General features: G+C 37.8%; 2 protein-coding genes across 10 annotated transcripts; one reads left to right on the top strand and one right to left on the bottom strand.

Annotated features, from left to right (window-relative positions):
• Positions 1 to 535: 535 nt before the first annotated feature.
• On the top strand, positions 536 to 5,268 carry Mcm5 (Minichromosome maintenance 5). Of its 2 annotated transcripts, XM_043415651.1 has the most exons (8): positions 538 to 904; positions 984 to 1,239; positions 1,555 to 1,727; positions 1,918 to 2,599; positions 2,705 to 3,138; positions 3,221 to 3,492; positions 3,576 to 3,808; positions 5,131 to 5,268. In XM_043415651.1, the coding sequence occupies exons 1-7, from the start codon at positions 753 to 755 to the stop codon at positions 3,803 to 3,805; spliced, it is 2,199 nt and encodes a 732-aa protein (XP_043271586.1). In that variant the 5' UTR covers positions 538 to 752; the 3' UTR covers positions 3,806 to 3,808; positions 5,131 to 5,268. The 2 variants fall into 2 exon arrangements, with proteins under 2 accessions (XP_043271585.1, XP_043271586.1); XM_043415650.1 differs by lacking the exon at positions 5,131 to 5,268 and having other exon boundaries at positions 536 to 904; positions 3,576 to 3,815.
• On the bottom strand, positions 3,803 to 19,071 carry LOC122408690 (probable Rho GTPase-activating protein CG5521). 8 transcript variants are annotated; one of them, XM_043415642.1, is made up of 28 exons: positions 18,639 to 19,066; positions 17,539 to 17,649; positions 17,301 to 17,318; positions 17,022 to 17,193; positions 16,509 to 16,875; positions 16,150 to 16,430; positions 15,724 to 16,051; positions 15,264 to 15,640; positions 14,906 to 15,128; positions 14,624 to 14,831; positions 14,416 to 14,550; positions 13,793 to 14,035; positions 12,795 to 13,084; positions 12,114 to 12,695; positions 11,296 to 11,406; positions 11,053 to 11,211; positions 10,226 to 10,933; positions 9,459 to 10,094; positions 9,013 to 9,299; positions 8,792 to 8,928; positions 8,554 to 8,676; positions 7,070 to 7,091; positions 5,925 to 6,042; positions 5,633 to 5,797; positions 5,133 to 5,336; positions 4,881 to 4,997; positions 4,397 to 4,791; positions 3,803 to 4,301 (listed from the first exon to the last, which is right to left on the bottom strand). In XM_043415642.1, exons 1-28 carry the CDS (start codon positions 18,742 to 18,744, stop codon positions 4,256 to 4,258), a joined length of 6,669 nt encoding a protein of 2,222 aa, XP_043271577.1. In that variant the 5' UTR covers positions 18,745 to 19,066; the 3' UTR covers positions 3,803 to 4,255. The 8 variants fall into 8 exon arrangements, with proteins under 8 accessions (XP_043271577.1, XP_043271574.1, XP_043271575.1 ...); XM_043415639.1 differs by having other exon boundaries at positions 13,793 to 14,071; XM_043415640.1 differs by lacking the exon at positions 17,301 to 17,318 and having other exon boundaries at positions 13,793 to 14,071.
• Between the last annotated feature and the right edge of the window lie 1,587 nt (positions 19,072 to 20,658).

Here is a 20,658-nt window from a genome sequence, read left to right on the forward strand (position 1 = left end):
GGGAAGTATGGTGTGGTGTGGTGTGTCTCGCGTATAGGAAAAAAAAAAAATCTCATATATTGGAAAATAGATCTTTGGCAGAGTTATCTTCTGTCGGTGCTATCACCATTTCCGGTGGCGGCCTTTCCAAAACGACGATAACATGCACAACATTTATTTATTGATCGGATTTTTTACTGATGATTCACTTGTGCGTTCGATTGAATGAGATACTTAGTAAAAGGCAGTGCATAATATATATTATTATAAGAACACATGACAATTCCTACAAATCTATGACAATATCATATATTCTCAAAAACTTATTCTCGCGGCAATTTCCTGTTTGCATGTTTGTTAACTATACATGTTATAATTATTTATTTACATTTTGATAAAAGACTTAGTTGCTGTTGGTATAACGTTGTATTGATAATTTGATTTTCTATCTAATCGCAGTAATGTTTTCGGTTTTCATGTAATCGAGAAAATAGTTCTCCAATTTCCCACCTCTAACCATCAGCGCATTGATAGAGGTGTATGTTTTGCCGTTTTCCCGCCATTTTTGCTACAATCAAGCGGTATAGCGTGTCCGGTTTTGGTGAAGCTCGCAGCAGTGAGTTTCATAAATTCGTTCAACTTAATATTGCGTGCTACGAAAATACACAAACCGTAAACATAAAAATTCTTGATTTTTGATACCAATCACATTGTCTAGTTTTATCTGAAAATAGAGAAAAGTAAAATACGTCCTCGTTAATTTTCGCCAAATCATGGAGGGTTTTGATGATCCAGGAATTTTCTTTTCGGACAATTTTTCCGTTGACGAACTTCGCGAGAATCAAGTCAACTTACAAGCGTCTAAAAAAAAGTTCAAAGAGTTTATAAGACAATTCCATGAAGGAAATTTCCATTACAAATACAGGTAGTTGAAATCAATCAAAGTTTACCCCTCTATTTATTGCTTCTGATGTAACTTATAAAATGTTTTTATTACAACATAGAGATGCGCTCAAGCATAATTACAATCTTGGACAGTACTGGGTTGAATTCAATATTGAAGATCTTGCCGCTTTTGATGAATCCCTTGCTGAAAAAATATACAAACAGCCGACCGAATATCTGCCAGTTTTTGAGGAAGCTGCCAAAGAGGTTGCCGATGAACTTACCGCTCCTCGTCCTGAAGGTGAAGAAAAAGTACAAGACATACAAATATTGCTGTCTTCTGACAGTAATCCAAGTTCTTTACGTGGAATGAAGGTACGTCATCTAACAGCAAGTTAATAGATCTTAAAAACAGTTTGGTGCAGCGAAACAATATTCGTCATAAAAAGAGTTCCTATTAATATTGATACCTGTCATGTTTGACATCCTTTGCTAGAATAATATTCTCAAAACTGATTGCCAACACTTCTCAAAAATCTAAAGTGTGTAATTCTCAAAATTGTTATTTCATAGAATTATTATATTGGATGTATATTTAGAATTGTATTAATCCTATTATTTACCTTATTGTTATATTATATTATATCATTATAGATTAGGAATTATATTAGATGTACATATGCATTTTAGCCCGACATAGTGTCTCAACTGATAAAAATTCCGGGAATTGTGGTATCAGCTTCTGGTGTAAGATCCAAAGCAACAAAGATCTCAATTCAGTGTAGATCGTGCAGAAGTGTTCAAACAAATATTCCCATCAAACCTGGTCTGGAAGGTTATGCTTTGCCTAGAAAATGTACAACGTGAGTTACAAATCATAATTTCTTTAACACTTAATTTTTATTTGCATTCTCAATATCAAAGGATTTTTTTTTCATTAAGAGATTTTGACTAGGATATTCAGAACGAATCCAGCCAAATTATCCTTGGCATTTTTATTGATATCTTGTTAATGCAAATTGATAAATAAATAAATGAAATGAAACATTACAGGGAACAAGCTGGTCGCCCAAAATGTCCGCTTGATCCGTTTTTCATAATGCCGGACAAGTGCACGTGTGTTGACTTTCAAGTATTAAAACTACAAGAATTGCACGAGCATACACCCCAGGGTGAAATGCCACGACACCTGCAGGTTTATTGTGATCGTTATCTGTGCGATCGTGTGGTACCGGGTAATCGGGTTCTTATATTGGGCATATATTCAATCAAGAAAGTTGCGGGAGGTGGTGGCAAACGTGAAGGTCGTGAAAAAGCGTTAGTGGGTGTGAGAGCGCCGTATATTCGGGTGGTTGGAATATCCGTTGACGGAGATAATCTTGGAAGTGGTACTCATCCACCTATTACTACTGAGGAAGACGAAATGTTCAGACGTTTGGCTGCTGATCCTAATGTTTATGAAAGAATAGCAAGGAGTATAGCTCCGAGCATATTTGGAGCAATTGATATAAAAAAAGCAATTGCTTGCCTTCTTTTTGGTGGCTCGAGAAAAAGAATGCCTGACGGTTTGTGTCGGAGAGGTGACATAAATATTCTTATGTTGGGTGACCCCGGTACGGCTAAATCTCAGTTGTTGAAATTCGTTGAAACCGTTGCTCCTGTAGGGATTTACACTTCTGGCAAAGGAAGTTCCGCCGCTGGTCTTACTGCTTCTGTTACTAGAGATCCTGTCACGGTAAGAAAATACTGCACTCGGGTTATAGAATGATTTCCTGAGACTCCATCGATATTTCCTAATATCAGTTTGAAACTTGAGTCGTTAATTTATTTTATTCTTCAGAGAAACTTTGTAATGGAAGGCGGTGCAATGGTTCTCGCTGATGGCGGTGTCGTATGCATCGACGAGTTTGATAAAATGAAAGAGGACGACAGAGTAGCGATTCATGAAGCTATGGAACAGCAGACGATATCAATCGCAAAAGCTGGCATAACTACAACCTTGAACACTCGGTGTTCCGTTCTTGCAGCAGCTAATTCTGTCTTCGGTCGTTGGGACGACATTAAGGGAGAAGAGAACATTGATTTCATGCCGACTATTCTTTCGCGTTTTGACATGATATTTATTGTCAAGGATGAGCATGAAAAAAATAGGGATATAACGCTCGCCAAACACGTTATGAATCTTCATATGAATGCCGGACAAGTTTCGGAATTAACAACTGACGGGGAAATACCGTTGAGTGTTCTCAAGAAATACATTTACTATTGTAGAACGTGAGTATCTCTTTGAACACTGACCCTTATCGCTCTTTTCAAGAGAAAAAATGTAATAATTTGTTCATTTTTCGTATTGCAGACGGTGCGGACCAAGGCTCAACCCTGAGGCAGGTGAAAAACTGAAGAATCGTTACGTAATGATGCGCGCTGGTACTTCACAGCATGAGAAAGATGCCGAAAAACGGTTGCCCATTCCAATAACCGTCCGACAACTCGAAGCAATAATACGAATTTCCGAGGCCCTTGCTAAAATGCGATTTGCACCTTTCGCAACTGACGTTCAGGTCAACGAAGCTCTCAGACTGTTCCAAGTCTCTACTCTAGACGCAGCAATGACTGGATCTTTGGCGGGTAAGTTTTCATTTGAAAACTCTGATTTTTATTGTCAAATTACTACCGAGGTTCGACTAACTCTTGAACATACGTTTATCAAGGCGCTGAGGGCTTCACGTCGGAAGAAGATCACGAGATATTAACTCGAATTGAGAAACAATTGAAACGTCGTTTCGCAATTGGAACTCAAGTATCGGAGCAGAATATCGTCAGTGATTTCGTCAAACAAAAATATCCAGAACGTGCGATTTACAAAGTTATACACACGTTAATTAGACGCGGAGAACTTCAACATCGTCTCCAAAGAAAAATGCTTTATAGACTCTTCTAAGGGGTATGTACTCTCGTTCTCTATCGTTTTATATTTTGCATGATAAAAACTAATAAACTCTCGTAAAGTCGGTTAGAAAAGTTTTCCTTCCAATTTGTGCTTGTATCCCTTGCATTGATCGCCGCTTCGAAATACCTCCGACTATTCTTTTACAATAATTGTGATTTTTTTACTGGATTACATAAAAATCGATGTGCAATTGTTGCTCATTTTTGTTCATGATTTTTTCAAATCCATTTTGGAATTCATATTTTCCAGAGGAATTCCGTCCTTACAATTTCACTTGTTTTTTTTTTTTTTTTTGAGAATCTCAACCAAGTTTAACACTTAAGCAGCTACAATAACCTAATTAACAGAGCACTCGATCATTCCCTTTGCTTTCTTCTCGAGGTAGTTTAACACTGTGAAAGTGTTTTTGTTACGTTCGTATTAATCGAATCTGTCGAGAGCTCATGGCAGTTCTTCCTTGAAAGGATAATGTCGATGATGCTCAACTCTGAAAGGAAAAACATTGAGTAACCATGGAAGAGCGAAACGTGTATGGAAAGAAATTGAGGCCAAACTTTGATTGATCAGTTTCTGAAAAATTACCCTTTAAAAAAGAGAAAGTTGAAAATTCTTCCAGCCGGTCCATGATCCAACGAATCGAGAGCTTTAACGTCATCGTCGGTCAACGTGAAATCGAACAAATCGCTGTTAATTTTGATTCTTTCGGGTGATGAACTCTTTGGTATTACGATTACTCCCTCTTGAACCAAATGTCGCAGTAATATTTGTGCGCTCGTTTTGTTATGTTTTTTAGCAATTTCTTGGACAACCGGATGTCCCAGGAGATCAGGAAATTTGTCAGGACTGTAGTTGTATTTGGACTGAAAATGAGCCTTGGCTCCAGGCGAAGCGAGGGGGCTGTACGCCGTTACAGCGATATTATGTTCCTTGCAAAATTTTCGGAGCTTCTTTTGTTGATGATACGCGTGCATTTCAACCTTCAAGCAAAACGTTTGTTCAAACAAATATCATAATTTTTGAACGTTACTTTCAACAGTCATAGCAAGAAAAATATTGCTAGATATACCTGCAAATTGCTGGGTTTGATATCAGCGTTGTCCCAAACTTCTTGTATCTGTTTTTCGTTGAAATTACTCAATCCTATCGATCGTGCAAGTCCATTTCGTACTTGTTTCTCCATTTCCTTCGAACGAACAAGCCAACAAGAAGCTGATGTGTACTGTATGAATTTTCTCGTATTTGTGCACGATAGCGATGATTTTATGTACAAGTCTTAAATGTGAAAAACAATGATAAAATTGGTATTTTAATTGCAGACCTTCCAAACGGAGACGGGATCGCTATCGACATCGAGAACATAGCTGCCGTCCTCGTTGATCGCCGGTGCGAAGGATTCCGCGTCTTGAACAAACGCAAACGGCATGTGCACGAGATACATGTCGAGGTAATCGAGTCCGAGCTTTTCCAGTGAAAGTTTTATAAACTTCTCAACGTCTGATGGCCTGTTACCGTAATGAGGCAACTGAAAATTTTCGACCACAAGATCTATCAATTTCAACCTATATTTTTGCAAAGATATTTGTCGTTTTAATCAATACGTGTCTTGTATGTACATTAATTGTAAGTAGTCGTAACTTTTTTATCCCAATGTATAATTGACCTAAGAAAATTGAATGACGTTCAGCGTTTTTTTCTCCAAATAAAACGTCTCGAAATTTTGATGATCGTGCTATCCTTTTCCCATAAAAATGTCAACTTGAATTGAAGAAAAAAATTGAGGTGCATATTGTAGAATTTCGTGGACGTAACTAAACAAACCTTTGTCGTTACAAACAAGTCTTCTCGTTTTCCTCCTTCGGTAAACCATTTTTTCAAACTCGCGCCTATCGCATCCTCATTGGTGTAATTAAAAGCGGTGTCAATATGACGATATCCTTTTTCGAGTGCAGTCGCAACTGCGGCCTCGATTTCTTCCGGTTTAGCCTACACCAACAAATAATAATAACGGAATCTTCGAATAATATATCGAATTCTTTTGTCATAATTGATTAACAGAAAAATTCCGATAAAAATTTAACGAAGAAAAAGAATTTCAGTTATTGATTGTCACCTGCCATGTACCGAGTCCAACAGTTGGCATGTCATAACCCGATGACAGTTTGATGGATTGCATTGTATTTCGTGTACACGACAGCCCGGCACTGCTCACTTTTGTCGATGTAATAGCTCTGAATTAATTATAAGATAGTTATCTACTTTTGGAAATAACATTTTTATATGTTTTACAAATTACTTTTACATCAGATTTTTTCAGTTTTTTACGTATTATGTAGCGAATCAATTTCATAAAGAATCGAATTAGGATTTTTTTTAAATCGTTCAAGCAGACTGTCAACGACAATTATTTATAGAACTGGCGAAACAGCGATGGAAATAACCCCGAACAATTATGCATAGTACTAATAATTATTCACAGATGCAAACTCGAAGTATTTTTTTAACCAAATAATTATTCTTTTTGTAATTATGTCTTCAATATTCCACTGGATAAGTTGCGTATTGCAGACTATTTTGAAAAGATGTCAATTCTCGTGAAAACCATAACTAAAAACGTATTGAATGGAGAATCAGTGGGTTCTGCTTCGTTCATATTATACGTACTGGTGTTAATTTATCACTATGATGCAAAAAATGAAACCCGAAAAAAAAGAGCAATTTAACCCGATTTGCGAAGAAACTGAACGTTCGGGTTGCGATGGTTATGCGCGAGACTGCATTCTCACGAGTCGTATATGCAAGCGAGCACGAAATATAGAACGGACGAATCGATATTACAACCGAGAATAAAATTGCATCCCGTCCCACACTCGAAGAGATATAAAAACTTTCTCAGTTCAGTCAAATCACGAGAAATCGCGCAATGAGACTAAAACGTCCGAATATTATTTTCTAAAGGTTGCAAAAATTTGACGATCGTTTTCAATCTATTTTCAGCACGAACAGTGGTGTAGCTACTTGGAACCTCTAAATCATCGTTCCTATTCGATTTTTTCAATACTTTTTGAGAGATTGGATTGCCAGCTGACAACCCAATTGGAAAAAAACAAATTCAAAACTCCAGAAAGTTTCCACCAAGGATCTAGTTTCCGTATCGTATTAAGGACACAAAATAATCGCTCGTTTGAAATTTTTTTAGTCGCCGGAAATGACCGAAACTGCTCGAAGTCGAAGGTCGTGGCAGTGACTTTTTTTTACCTGAGTCCGAGGCGCATGCGTTCTGCGTGCAGAAGAAACGATTTCCCAAAGTCGATTCCAACATGGTGAACAAAATGCAGTAATACCATTATTTGCATGGAATGTTTCAACCGAGCAGATATTATAAAATAATTGATTTTCGGACGTTTCCAAGTTCCTTTCGTCCCACAATGCTGTCACTCAAGGACTCGTGGTTCGCAATCGTTGTATCGAACGTTCTTCGAACGAGAAACAGCGTTAATGACAAAACAATGTCTCGTTATCTCCCCTTACAATTTCTAGGTTAAATCAACTTCCGGTACCCTATGGAAATATTGGCGCTCGAAGTCTGAAAGCTTCATAAATGGAGGTTTCTAGTAAGCATTTTCAAAAAAAGGCTAAACAATTCCAACATTTCTAACTCATGATCGCATTCATCTATATAAATAGTATAGAAAAAATGTGTATTAAATTCAAATAATAGGACAGCGGTAATAATTTACTTGCGTATAAGCTTTTTCTTTATCGTAAATGACTCATGTACAATATACATACAACTCGTTTTTTTAAATACACACATATATATTCTATATATGCATATATACTAGTCGGCTATAAATTAGTGAAAAAATAATGCTGCTTTGGCCATGATTTGCATTCAGGCGAATTCTTCGTAACTCAACTACTACATAGATGGAATGTTTGTGTGTTCGTTTTATCTGTTGTTTACTCTTTTTGTTTTCTTCTGATACTCACTCGGACAACCCATCAATGGTGAGAGTAACGTAAAAATACTTTGATTGTTATAGATGCTGTTTAAACAAAATCAACATATAAATTATCGTGTTATATTATTATTCGTAATTATAGAAAAATTAAACCTAAGGACGGAAAACAGAAACGTTTCTCTCCCTCTTTCCCCTTTTTTTTTTAAATATATATCTTTCTCTTTCTTACTCCTCATTTCTCTCCCTCTCATCGATGGATATAGATTTTACTTATATCTAGGGCTGTCCGGTGGTGTTGCTTGTTGCCCGGAACCCCGATGCTTTGGGTGCGTCTTGAATGACATTTTTTTTAACGGTCTCGGCGATATTCCGTGAAGCGCTGGACTATCCTGCGTGTCGCTACTGAACCAAACTCTGCTACCGTCCGAAACTACGAATAGATACATTTACGTTCCATTGAGGACATATTTGACTGAGGTCGGAAGCTTGACGAATTCATTGAGCGAATCATACATTCCGATCAAATGAAATTTCAGCTATAACTCTCGTTATCGAGTACTCATGATCGACTAAATAGCAATTTGTATGATTTTGAATACTCTATTTTGAGTTGAATCTCTTTCAGGTGTCGGCAGCATGCAATTCAACGATGATAACGAAAACAATTTACTCAAGTCATCTGACAAAAACTATTTTTGAGGACGACTAATTAGTTTTTGTATGTATTTTTAAAATACATTCTAAAAGTAAAAATAAAGGATTAAATACATGTCATACCTCTATTGGCGCGGTTGTCACTGGATCCCGAGTTGTTGCGAAGTCCGGCACGGCCCTGATGAGGATCTATTAGAGCTGCGGCCAGATTCGAAGATGCTGCTGATTGCATACTCGTTGTAGATCCTGAATAAAAGAACGTACCGGGGATAGAAAAGAAAATAATTGTCATTGTTCTAATTATTTTAAAAAATAAATACAATTCTGGAAAATAATCACAACTTTACAGGAAATTACGAACCAGAGACCGAAGATGCACCACTGAACGGACTCGGCGGTTGTACCGGAGAATAAACGTTAGCAGCAAACTCCTCGAAGGTTGTTGCCTCTTTGTGATTTCGCATAACTGTATCTATTGACCGCGCTCGTTCTTCGTAACTGAAATGAAAACAAATAAAGTAGTTCATCAATGATCTTTTTGTGAGGAAAACTGTTGAGCTTTCGCAAAAAAAAAATGCGTACTAATGCTGATAGAGAGTGAGAGTCGATCTTTTAGCTCGGCTAGCAGCAAGAGCTGTTGCCCTTACGAGGCCAGGCAGTACTTTGTCCTCGACAATACACTCGTCAAAGAGCGGCCCGAAATAGGGAATTTCGGATTTGCGTGATATCCGAATTCTGTATAATTTATCCGGAAGTGGATAGATGACTATGAGAACATCACAAAACTCCGTCGGTATGATGTCTCGCCGGTAATCCCGCCAATGTTCGGACCAGACGATGTGAATTTCATCGTTACCGAGATGTCGAGTCTGTAAAAACAAATAGAAAAATTTAAATATGAGAAAATTATCAGAATAGCGAAAAAAAAATTCCTTGTGTAAATGGAAAATTCGAAAAGACTAAGTGCATTATTATTCCAATCCATCATTCGTGTTGCAATTTCTGTTACGAAAGAAAAAAAAACTTACTTTTTGTAAGAGGCTCTCCGGACTATCGGATGGCATTCTTGTAGCAACGTGGAATAGAATTTCTACGAATGAAGTTGCGTAATAAGGCGCGGTGTGTCCTGAGGCTTTTCCCGGCACGAGACCGCCAAGGAAACCTGTATGGGTTTCGAGCTCGACTTCCCAAGCCAACCTCGCCACAAAGCTCTCGTACTCTTTGCTCGCTGTTACATTACCAAGTATAGAATTTTTATCCTCTTGTCCATGACTAACGTAAATAACAGCCATTTTATGAGTTTCCCTCGATCGTTGACCATCGAGATTTCGCAATTCTCGCAAAAGTTTTTCGTTCTTCGCGAGCAGATGTAATTTCCGTCGTTGTTCCCAGCCTGATAGACCCAAATGTGAAAACAATAATCGACAATGATGAAATGGTGCCGGGGGCGGCCTCGATGAAGGTGGAATCGTTGGCATCGCTCCTGCGCTCGGGTCCGAGTCCAAAGTCTTCACTTTTTCACGCGCCGCATTTCGCTGACTCAATATCGCACTTATCGTTTCGCTTTCGAAACAGTTACCCTGCGGTGGACTCGCTGGACTGTTCAATGCTATTTCCGGATTTGAGATAACCTCCGGACTCGTATGACCGATATACCGAAGCAGCTAGAAAAATTTTATTCAAACGAATTATTCAAATTTGTGATTTTACAAAGTCATATAAAACTATCACTATCAACTACAATATCGTATTTTTCCTTTTGACAATGACAAGTCACTTCCGTAACATCACTTACGTCGTCAAGATTATCCATATCGCTCGCGGCATTAGCATAAGTTGGTAATATGTTTGGTTCACGGTGTCGCATCGTGTGTCTGGGACAAACAGTGTTTCGAGATTCATCATTTTTCGTCATTTTTCTAAGTTTCCAATCGTTGGTGATTTCGTCGACCGGAACTGAAGTATTTTTCTCGTCATCGTCGTCGACGATTGAGGAAGGCGCCGAGGATGGTTGACTGTACAGAATACAACTGTCCCAGGATGTTTTACCCGCTAGATCACGAAGTAGAACTCTGACCATTGAAGGAGCTGTGGTCAAACCAGCGGTGACTCCACCACCAGGCGCATCCAGAGCTGCGAGCTCGACGAGAGACATTATGATCGAGTCGGAGAGCATTAACAGTTGGATATTAGGCGCTTGAAATATCGCGGAGGATAATTCATCGCCGTTTATGCCGGGTACGTCATCGAGTTCGACGACCAGGGAGGATAGCCTCGATGCTCCGATTCCCATTGGAAAGTGGCCCAGATGATTTACCAAATGCATCATTACCATTTTAGCCGCGAGTTGGATTGACTGTATATTCCCACGACGTGGAGATTTGTTGGAAGAATCTTTGGCGGATACATCGTCGATGCTCGTGTCAGGATCAAAATCCTCGTTATCATGGTGTTGACTGTGACCACCTTTGCCTATTCTATTGTGCACGATATTATCCAAAACCTGTTGCAAAAATATAGATCGTTAGACCATGTTAGTCGAGCACATACTAGTATGATTATAGTTTGAAAACGATAAACAAAATAACGTAATCGAAGATAGTTCTTATTAGTTTTACTTACGGTAAATATGGTGAGCAGTAGAGTTTTATTTTGGAATGTATCGAGTAGAACACTCGGTCCTAATTGCATCGCCCATTCACCCAAGCAAAAGAGCATCGATTTCGTGAGAGCCCCGCGTTTTTCACGGTTTGTCATCGTATCCAGAGTCTCGGACAATACCTGCGATAATAAATAAGTGTATGTAACAGTCATTCTCCATTTCGATTTGAAGTCGTAGTGATACTCGGTTTTGTCGAAACTTACCTGAACTATTTTACATGCGACCTTAGGGTACGACTCGAGAAGAACATTGGCCTTGTCGCAAATCAAAAGCAGGCCGTCGCAGGCCACTTGAGCAACCGCCGGTTGAGTTGCCTGAAAAGAATTCAATTTAATACAACCATCGTCGGGTGATGCTGCGAGATTGGTTTTGTGGACGTATACGTTAGCAAAGGAAAGCGTTAGAGAAATACAGGGAACAAAAAAGACTCGGGGAACGAGACAGCACCAACATGCACTACCTTGCGTGCCACGGGAGAAGAAAATCCGTCCCTTCGTCTGCCCATTTTCTGAGCTCTCTGCTATTTGAATCCGCAATTCATACATTACTTTATTTTTCGTGAATTTCGTTAAATACTGAAATAGCCTCCGTTCGACAATTCGGAATTAAATTAATTAGAGAACGAATTATCGTACGGGAAGATCAATAAATTTCGATTTTTTCCGCAATATTCTAAATAATTATTCAGTTATCGGAGTATTAATGGAAAGTTTGAGAGTGATTCAATGAGACGTGTATGAAGAAAAAGAAAAGACAGCTCGAAAATTTAATTTAATTCACAATCGTCTTTTTTATAATGCTGAATTTTCCTTGCCCAGAATGCATCCACCAGTAGATTATAGCACTTTCGATTCGTTTCTATGAGGACGACATTTTTTCAGGGCTTTTGTCAAAGTTCATGATTCCGACGAGATAAATAGATTTCGACGATTTTAAAATAGTTCAATCGATATATGCAAAATAAGGATTCGTGTAACGCGATTTAAGAGGAGTGTCACGTTTCAATCGGGAATTGTCTCACCCTCAGTGCTTGAAGAAGTACGGTAATGGCCTCAGGAATTCTTGAGTGTCGAGTATCGTGTGAGAGCTCGCGATAAGCGAACATAGCGATACTTGAAAGAGCAACACAACGAGCGATGCCAGAGGGTTCGCGTCTACAGCTTCGCAATAGAATCGTGACAATGTGTTCCTTAGCATCTGGACACGGCATCGTGCTAATGTCGTTGTTATTCGTTGGTTGCAACACGGGCAACTTTGCCATTGTTGCCGGAAGCGTTAACAGAGAGCCGAGAACTGAGACAGCTTCAGTTCTCGGAGCATCGAGATCCTGCCCAGCTAATATGATATTAGCCGCGTGTATATAATCCAAAATAAGTAAACTTGCGCCCGGAAGATTGAGACTGAATAATCTCGGGCCCGTATATTTCACGAGAGCCTCGAGAACCTTCATATCGTTACTTGCAATTCCGCCGTGAACAGCTCGATAAAAAAGCGTCAAGTGGGCTTGAGGTAAACTCACGTCGAGCGGTTGAACTGTCAATAAACAAATTAAACGATACGCAGCGAGGCGTCCTGTCTCGTATCGAGAAGGTAGTTGAATCGCCTACAACAAAAAATTTTGTTAATTAAGAGACAATTATCGAATTGCTTTCTTCTATAATTTTTATTGTATAAAAAACCCAAAATGAATACTCGTATTGACCTTGAAGCACCAAGGAGCGATCACCGTAAGAGGTGGAATAAGCTCAGGAGCTGGTGGTGTAACTTGATTATCACCGGAGATTCCCTGATTCAGTCGAATTTTAATGAGTGTCTGTGTCAATTGGACAAGATATTCCATCACTTGACCGTGTAGCACAGGATCCTGAATGTCATTGACGTCTCCTAGTGCGGAAAGCATTCTCCTCCACAGAACGACAGCGACATCCGGAAGCCAACCTCGTACTCCACCACCAGCCATTACTGATCTTCTTTCCGAAGCATCGTTCGTGTCTACGAAACAAATTCATATTATTCATCGAGAAATGAAGAAATTAATTGAACCAAAGTTTTCCAAAAATTCGAGCTGAGTATATTCATCTTTGACTTACTGAAAGAGCCATCTTCGAGGAGAAAAATGTTTAAATAAACCAAAAAAACTACCAATTGCAATCCACTCATCACATTCCTGTTTGAAATCAGTCAAAATGATAGTAATTCATAGAATCTTTTTTTTTTTTTCAATTAAAGTTTCATAGCAGTGAAGAATTAAACGAAGGAGTAAAAATGTCTTGCGTCTGGAAAGCATGAAAGAAAAACGTGTGAAAAAATTGCAAACTTGTAGCTAAGACTCAAGTCGAAACTCAGCGAAGCCAAAACTCACTCGAGTCCTGCTCATGGTATAAAGGTTCGTATTATCCGAAACAAGTTAATCGTGTTTCCAAACAAAAACCTTTCTCGCAAAAAATAATGAAGAAAAAACTGAATAGATTATGAAAATTCAGAATAATAATAAGTTGAGGGTAGTCCGCCGTTCGGGACAAAGCAGAAACACAAAAATAGCTTGACTGGACGAACGAGCAGTTAAGCAGTTGAGAAAAAAAATAGTATTGCTGTGCGATACTACTTTTTGATCATTATTATTATTATTATTGTATGTATTATTTGACTCGTCAGCCAAAACATAAAGCTCATTTTTGTTAGACATTCTGTCTTACATACCAATGCTGCTACCGTCAATATTTTCAATTTGTATCGGACTATCCTTGTTGCTGTCGACGCCGCTGCTCGGAGTGGGTGATGGACAGCGTGGGGTAGGCGGTTCACTGTCACCGACGACGAGACTGTCGAGAGATTTGGCCCGCCGTCTTCCAATCAAAGATGGTTCAGCCGTTGAGACGCTTGCCCCGGAGGTCGAATCCGATAGAAGTTTCGCCATGTCTCGTTCTATCGATAACGGTAGTACTGGACAGGTATGAGGGGGGCGGGAAATTGTTAGTGCTTTACACGTAATTAGTAGCACGAACGAAGAATTATTTTCAAGGTATGAAGAAAAAAGCTTTCGGACGATCACAGTTTACAAATAAATTAAGTGAGTTCTGATGAAAATGCTACAGCACAAAGCTCGCTGATATTTTTAGACGAGTGTACGTTCGAGGACGGAGACAAGCAAGAAAAAAAAACGAAAATGTATGTCAAAAAAGAAGGAAATGACGAACGAAACGAAAGTTAAAAATAAATCATACTGACGCAACCTACTGAATGCACAACGATAAATAAGTCGAGAAATAAAGTAAATAAAAATATGGAAAATGTTAGAAGATATTTGAAACAATCGAGCTCACCGGGAATCCCAAAGTTGGCAGGGTTCGTCCTATTCCTGTGATACTTGGCTCTTAATCTTCCGGTGTATATGTTGTTGTCGCTTACACTGCGGGGCAATTGTCGGATTTTTCTTGAATCTCGCAGCAGGGGATGATCTAAAGAGTACATATAAAATAATTGGTATATGGTTTTTGTTCTGCTGCAATGGGTAAACATTTTATCGCTTACCCGGAACGTTCTCTTTGCCGGGTACGGTAGTTTCACGATCAACGCTTCCTCGCCTCGGCGACTGAACGCTCCCAGCAGACGCAGCACGGCTACCAACTCCTCGACGTTTTTTCGATTTTTGTTCGCTCAGCCGATCTAGCGGTAAATCGTTCAGATCCAAATTGTACACGTGCCTGGCAAGTACCCTCGTTAGGGTATCCAATGTTTTCTACAATTGAAATAACAACGTTTGAGGCTTAATGGTTTTATTTGAAAACTCACAACTGGCATTTAATAACTTACCGCCCATTCCCGAATGAGTTCTTCCCACTGAGTCAACGAGGTTAATACTTGAAGAAACTGATCCCATAGTTGGGTAAAAATGACGACGTTCAAATTGGCTTTGATCCAAGTGACGATGAGAGTTTGGAAGATCGCAGGTGCAAGCTTACCGCCAATGGTTTCTTGATGCTTTCGCTTTGAAGTTTTTCCACCCAGCACCAGCGATGTTATTTGTAACAAAACTCTAAAAAAACAGGGTTAAAAGAAATGCTTGCTTTCTCTATTTCTTACTTTCTAATTCATTCGCTTATCAACATTTTATACTGCTTTTGTTCATTGTTGCTCGAAAGGGAAATTCGTACAAATTTATTTTAATTACCGGAGTAATTGATCCCACGTGGCGGGTTCCAAACGAGCATGCATGACAACGTAACGATATACGTTCAAAACTCTCTTGCAACTGTCTGTCTGTTCCTCGAGGAGAGTCGCCGAAGCGTGACCTCCGGGAGTTTCCAAAAAGAATACGTTCGAGGCTTGAGTTATAAAAACTTGAAGAACGTTCTGGAGACCTGCACGAACGAACAAATTTTCACGGTGTATGGCTCCAAGATAGGAATCATTGCGAAGTCGAGTTTGTCGGGAATAACTATCGGATGGACTTTTGTCATTGTCACTTCCTTCTTTGCGTTGTTCCAATTCGTTTTCGCAACGTTCTTTGTGCCCTTCCAAGGGTTCGAGCATAAACGGCGGAATTTCCTATAAACGATTGGCAAATTACAAAATCCAATTATCGAGGCTGCATTTTTTCATGGAAGTAAATTTTTGAGTTTTCTTCTTACATTCATTTGTATCCAGTCTTTGTAAACAGCGATCGCTTTTCTGATAGCGCCTGCATGAGTAAGATCAAGTAGGAATGCCTGTCGATAAATCTCATGAACGAAGTTAACGTTGTCACGACTGCCATAAAGTACTTGACGAACGAGAGCGACGGCCGATTGACCACCGTCATCTTGCTGAAGATTTTGATCTTGTTGTTGGTGCGCTTGTTGATTGGTACCCGTAGAGTCATTTGTCAGGGAATTTGGTTCGCCTGTACTGGTGTTACTTTGCTGACCAACTGATACTCGACGCATATCCTGTTCGGCGTTGTCTTCACTGGGCGTTGGACTGTGAAAAAACAGAGTTTCCAATAATTATGAAACAATGTCGGGTGTTTGACACGAGAATGATATTGAGTAATATTTATTTTTTAAATTAGAGCATACTTGTGTTGAATCGGTGCGGTAAAGGGTCCGTCTTTCCTCGTTACATGAGTAAAACTGGCCAGCCATTTGATAAGAGCAACTTTGCACAGTACGTAATTGCCCTGACTCTGGTTCGATGTATGTCGCATCGTTGGTAAATCCAAATTCGGTTTATACAGTGAGAAATTTTCATCGAATTCGGGACAGATGTAACGGAGATAAGTAGTTTTGAATCTTTCCAGGAGAAATTGAAAAGATCTGTACTGACGGGTATGCTTATCGCGCCACTCAACTTTTACGACCTAGAAGAAAAAAATTCTATAAAATAAGCGCAAATAAGATATTCGAAAGACATTATTAAACATATATGAGGATGTTACCTGAGTGACCATGAATTCAAGCAAGGCTTCGAAAAACCTAAGTGTTTCGTTATCCAGGGGTTTTTCTCCGCTTTGGGCAGGCAAAATGGGTAGACCATTTGCTCTGCTAATCGGCCCTTGGCAAGAGTTGTTACCACCGTCATGAAAAATGCTCTGACCCAATTGAGTGTCGTAAAATTCACGTTTTTCTCGTTCCTCAATATTAGCGAGATTCGTAGATCGCTCTTTTCGAGAATCGAGTTTACGATCTGTAGAGTGATACGGGGAGGCTTGACGAGGTGGAAAACCCGGGACCAAAGAGGCAAACATTCGGTGAATGTGATCAGGCGCATTTTCACCAAGTGCTTGATACCAGAGGATAAAATACCTGTAATTTTTTTTCCACATTTATTTATTATTATATTATAATATTACTATAATCATTAATGACAGTAATCAATATCAGATTTCCTTCCACTTTTTTATAAGAATTTGGAAAATTTTGGAGTTATCCTGAACCGGATGTTGCTGTACCTTAAAGCCTGTCTTCTGAGCTTCCAACTATTTCCGGGATGTAAAAGTTTGTCAAGAATCCTTGCCAAACTGTGACACTGCCATCTTCTGTTCAAGAGCTCAGGCAACAAAGTCAATACTTTTTCCAACAATTGTAATACTTGCTCCAACTCTTCCCGGTGAGCTTTGTGTACTGAACAGAAAACATGGTTTTCGTACATCAATGCATTTCAATCGTTCGCTCTATGTAACATTATCAATGATTACGTTAATACAATAATACTTTCTTTTAACACTTACCAAGGTGGAACGAAAGCTCTGTCGCCAAAGTGATTGCATTGGAAATAATGTATATGTTTTGAATCTCAACATTCATAGGAACAAGGTTAATGTTAAATTGTGAGGTACTTCAATTTTTTCGAGTTATTCTGGTTATTACGTTGTTAAAATGTGAAAAACAAAATCTCTTTCGTGAATTATAATGTTTCATCATGAATTTAGTCTAAAACTTTTGCAAAGTACACAGATTTGCACTTACCACGCTGACGCAAGTTTGCTTCTGCAGTGACAAAACAATCATACAAGATGAAGTACACATGGCTGAAATTCCCCTCAAAAAATCCTTTCGCCTCGTCTATATCTACGTTCTCTGCAAAAGAATGACAATGATTTTGAAACATGATCCGGGTCTGGTTTTTATGAGATTATGGATATACAGGTCAGGCTAATGGTAGGGAAAATCATGAGACGATAAGCATTGGTAAATACCGATGTGACATCTGTTTTGAAATCTTGGATCGATGAAGAGAACCAGACACTCATGAAAACTGTGTCAATAAAATATATTTAGCAAAAGCTGAAAGGTCTATGGAAGAATTGTTGCGTATTATCAATTATCACAAAGTAAAAATATTTGTAAGGTTCTAAAAATTACTATATTCTGAAAATTGTTACCATCAACATATCAAGGATTCCAATTGTCAATCAAATAACATACATTTTTAACAAATAAATAAATATTGATTTGTGAAAAAAATATGAATTTGCCTTTGCAGCTTTTAAAATGAGTTGTTTTATGCAATTGTTTAGAACCGTTAAAACCATTTGTCACAAACAGAGGGTGAAAAATGAATTGGAAATAATTTATTAAATTCAATAAGATTAAAAACAAAGTTTCTGTGTTTTTAACAATATTTGGATCAACGAAATATGCTATGAGAGATATAGAAATCGTGAGGGCAAAAATCAAATGATAATGGTTGATGGAAAAGATGTGTAAAAAAAATACAAATCTTGCTCTTGCGATCACCAGGTTTCTTTACCATTAGTAATTATTTATGAATTTTCCTACGTGTAAGGCCCAAAATTGGTAACAAATTTAATCTACCAACATTATTATTATTGACAATTGGACGATTTCTGAAAAATTGACGTAAGAAAAATAGGTCAATACAAACATTCGTAGGGGGCTGTGTCCAACGATTCTTCATTTATCAATGATTTACATATACAGAAGGCGCCCGGAGCCGTACGAAAAATGTAATAGCCTGCATGAATGTGACGTACATTCACAGAGGAGGTGAAAAAAAAATACACAAATCTGAAAGGTGATGAATAGACGTAAGAATTCGATAATACCTAGAACAATTTTGAGATGTTTGAAACGGGTGGCGCTGTCCTTTTTGACATCTTGAATTTTGAGCGTCGATTTTTTGACGTCTACATGAAGTTTCTTGCTGAACATGGTTCAATGCGAGCCGCCGGCGGCCTCGCGAACACACCGCACTATATTTTCATCGATAAACCGCGAAACATTTCTCGCAAGTGAGAGACCATTGGAAAATCATGATCACTCTCCCAAGAGAGAGGGAGAGAGAGAGGGAGAGAAGAGAGACCCGTACACACTAGTAGAGGAATATGCGCTCCGTTACTGATAATGTAACGAAAACAAACAAAAAAGAACTAATAATTACTTGGCGTCAAATGTCGCGAATACTGACACGATCACTCTCCTACGTGACAGCCATATTGCTTTTCTCCGTTCGATGTTTCTGTTTCGTTTTTCCTCCTACATATGCGTACACATTTTTGTGAATATGTTTATATACATGTTGGATAAATGACTGATATAATGCATACACAGAAGTGTGATAAGTGCCAAAAAAACTACTAGATGACGCCATTAATCTATTCCACAACCATCCGAGGCACCTTCGTGAACTTGGCTGATTAATTTTAGGTTTCTGAATTTTTTTAGTGTAATTTATTTTGGGTATAATGACTTATAGAGGTTATGTCCGCTGAATTCGAACGGTATTTATTGAAAAATAAAAATTCTACTTACGTATTCATTTTCGACAAAATAATGAAAGACCGTCGTAACTTTATCATGCTAACGAAATTTAATTACACATTGAATAAATTTTTTATCATCGGCCATATCATACACACAATCTCGAGAAATATTGTTATTATTAAATTTTTTACCGTAGTCGTTTCATAATCGTTTGGTGGTGATTGGTTTCAACCGGAGCATTTGTTTCACTATAGCTACTCTAAAAAACGAAATGGCAAATTTCGTCAGTTGTCTCGAATGTTTAGTTACAGTGAGCGACCAAAGTTATTCGTGTATTTATTAAATCTAGTTAACAAATTCCATCGAATGAGTGTCGTTGAAAAAATAAAAAAAGTCGAAATGGAGAGAAGAGGGGGGGCTAAGTTCGAGTAGATTTAGTATAAGTAATAAGATCCCTAAAAGCACTAAACTTTAGTTTCCGAACACTTTGAACAAAAGAATATGATAAATGTTAAATTATTCTTGGAAGTTGGAAAACACGAACTTGATAGTCGTTTAAAAATCGGCCCTAATATAATAAAATAAGTAGTAATGGTAAATGACGGTAAATTTATTGAAGTCACCTGCATATACCGACTGGAATTTCAAGTGCAATTCTGAAGCACACACGTTGTATTCGTTTCTTCTCTCTAGCCTATCTGAAAAGTTTTTGGAATTAAAATATGCTGCTTCTCATTTCTTTGCGAACGTATAACAAGAGAGGTATAGGACATTAAGGAAGGAAAAGTAAAATGGGTATTCGGACAAAAAAATTCACAAATATAACATCTTTTTGAATTGAACAATGTCCATTATATTATATATTTTATTCCCACATACACACGGCACGTTGTGAACCTTTTCTTAATTATTAATAATAATTTTATCGTAATGATAATAATAGTATTAATCATGGTAATGATAATAATAATAATAATATCAATAATAATCATAAACACACTAATAGTGACAGCTGATAATAGCAATTCAAAATCATCGTCGCAATAATTCATGAATCACTCGATCTACAAAAGAAAAACAATATCAATCGTGATAATTATTGTTAATTTATTATGTATATATATATGTGTATATATATATTTTTTATATTATTTATTTATTTATTTATTTATATATATATGTATATATATATATATATATATATATATATGGATTTTTATATATATGTGTGTATATATTTATATGTATAATAAATCATATTGTAGTAATCATTGTTTATCATATATTTATATGTACAGAGGGATACAATATTTCAATTTTTTTGTGTGTTATATTTATAATCGCATTATTTATTATTATAAT

The sequence above is a fragment of the Venturia canescens genome, chromosome 4, assembly GCF_019457755.1.
Source record: "Venturia canescens isolate UGA chromosome 4, ASM1945775v1, whole genome shotgun sequence".
NCBI classification, from domain to species: domain Eukaryota; kingdom Metazoa; phylum Arthropoda; class Insecta; order Hymenoptera; family Ichneumonidae; genus Venturia; species Venturia canescens.

Bases quoted from the DNA above. Each gene is read 5' to 3' on its own strand.
- Mcm5 (XM_043415650.1), top strand. From the start codon at position 753: ATGGAGGGTTTTGATGATCCAGGAATTTTCTTTTCGGACAATTTTTCC. The intron at 1,240-1,554 runs GTACGTCATCTA...TATGCATTTTAG, and splicing joins GTTCTTTACGTGGAATGAAG to CCCGACATAGTGTCTCAACT. The intron at 2,600-2,704 runs GTAAGAAAATAC...TTTATTCTTCAG, and splicing joins TTACTAGAGATCCTGTCACG to AGAAACTTTGTAATGGAAGG.
- LOC122408690 (XM_043415639.1), bottom strand. From the start codon at position 18,744: ATGTTCAGCAAGAAACTTCATGTAGACGTCAAAAAATCGACGCTCAAA. The intron at 11,407-12,113 runs GTGAGACAATTC...AATTCTTTTCAG, and splicing joins TACTTCTTCAAGCACTGAGG to GCAACTCAACCGGCGGTTGC. The intron at 5,798-5,924 runs GTGACAATCAAT...TTGTTGGTGTAG, and splicing joins TTGGACTCGGTACATGGCAG to GCTAAACCGGAAGAAATCGA.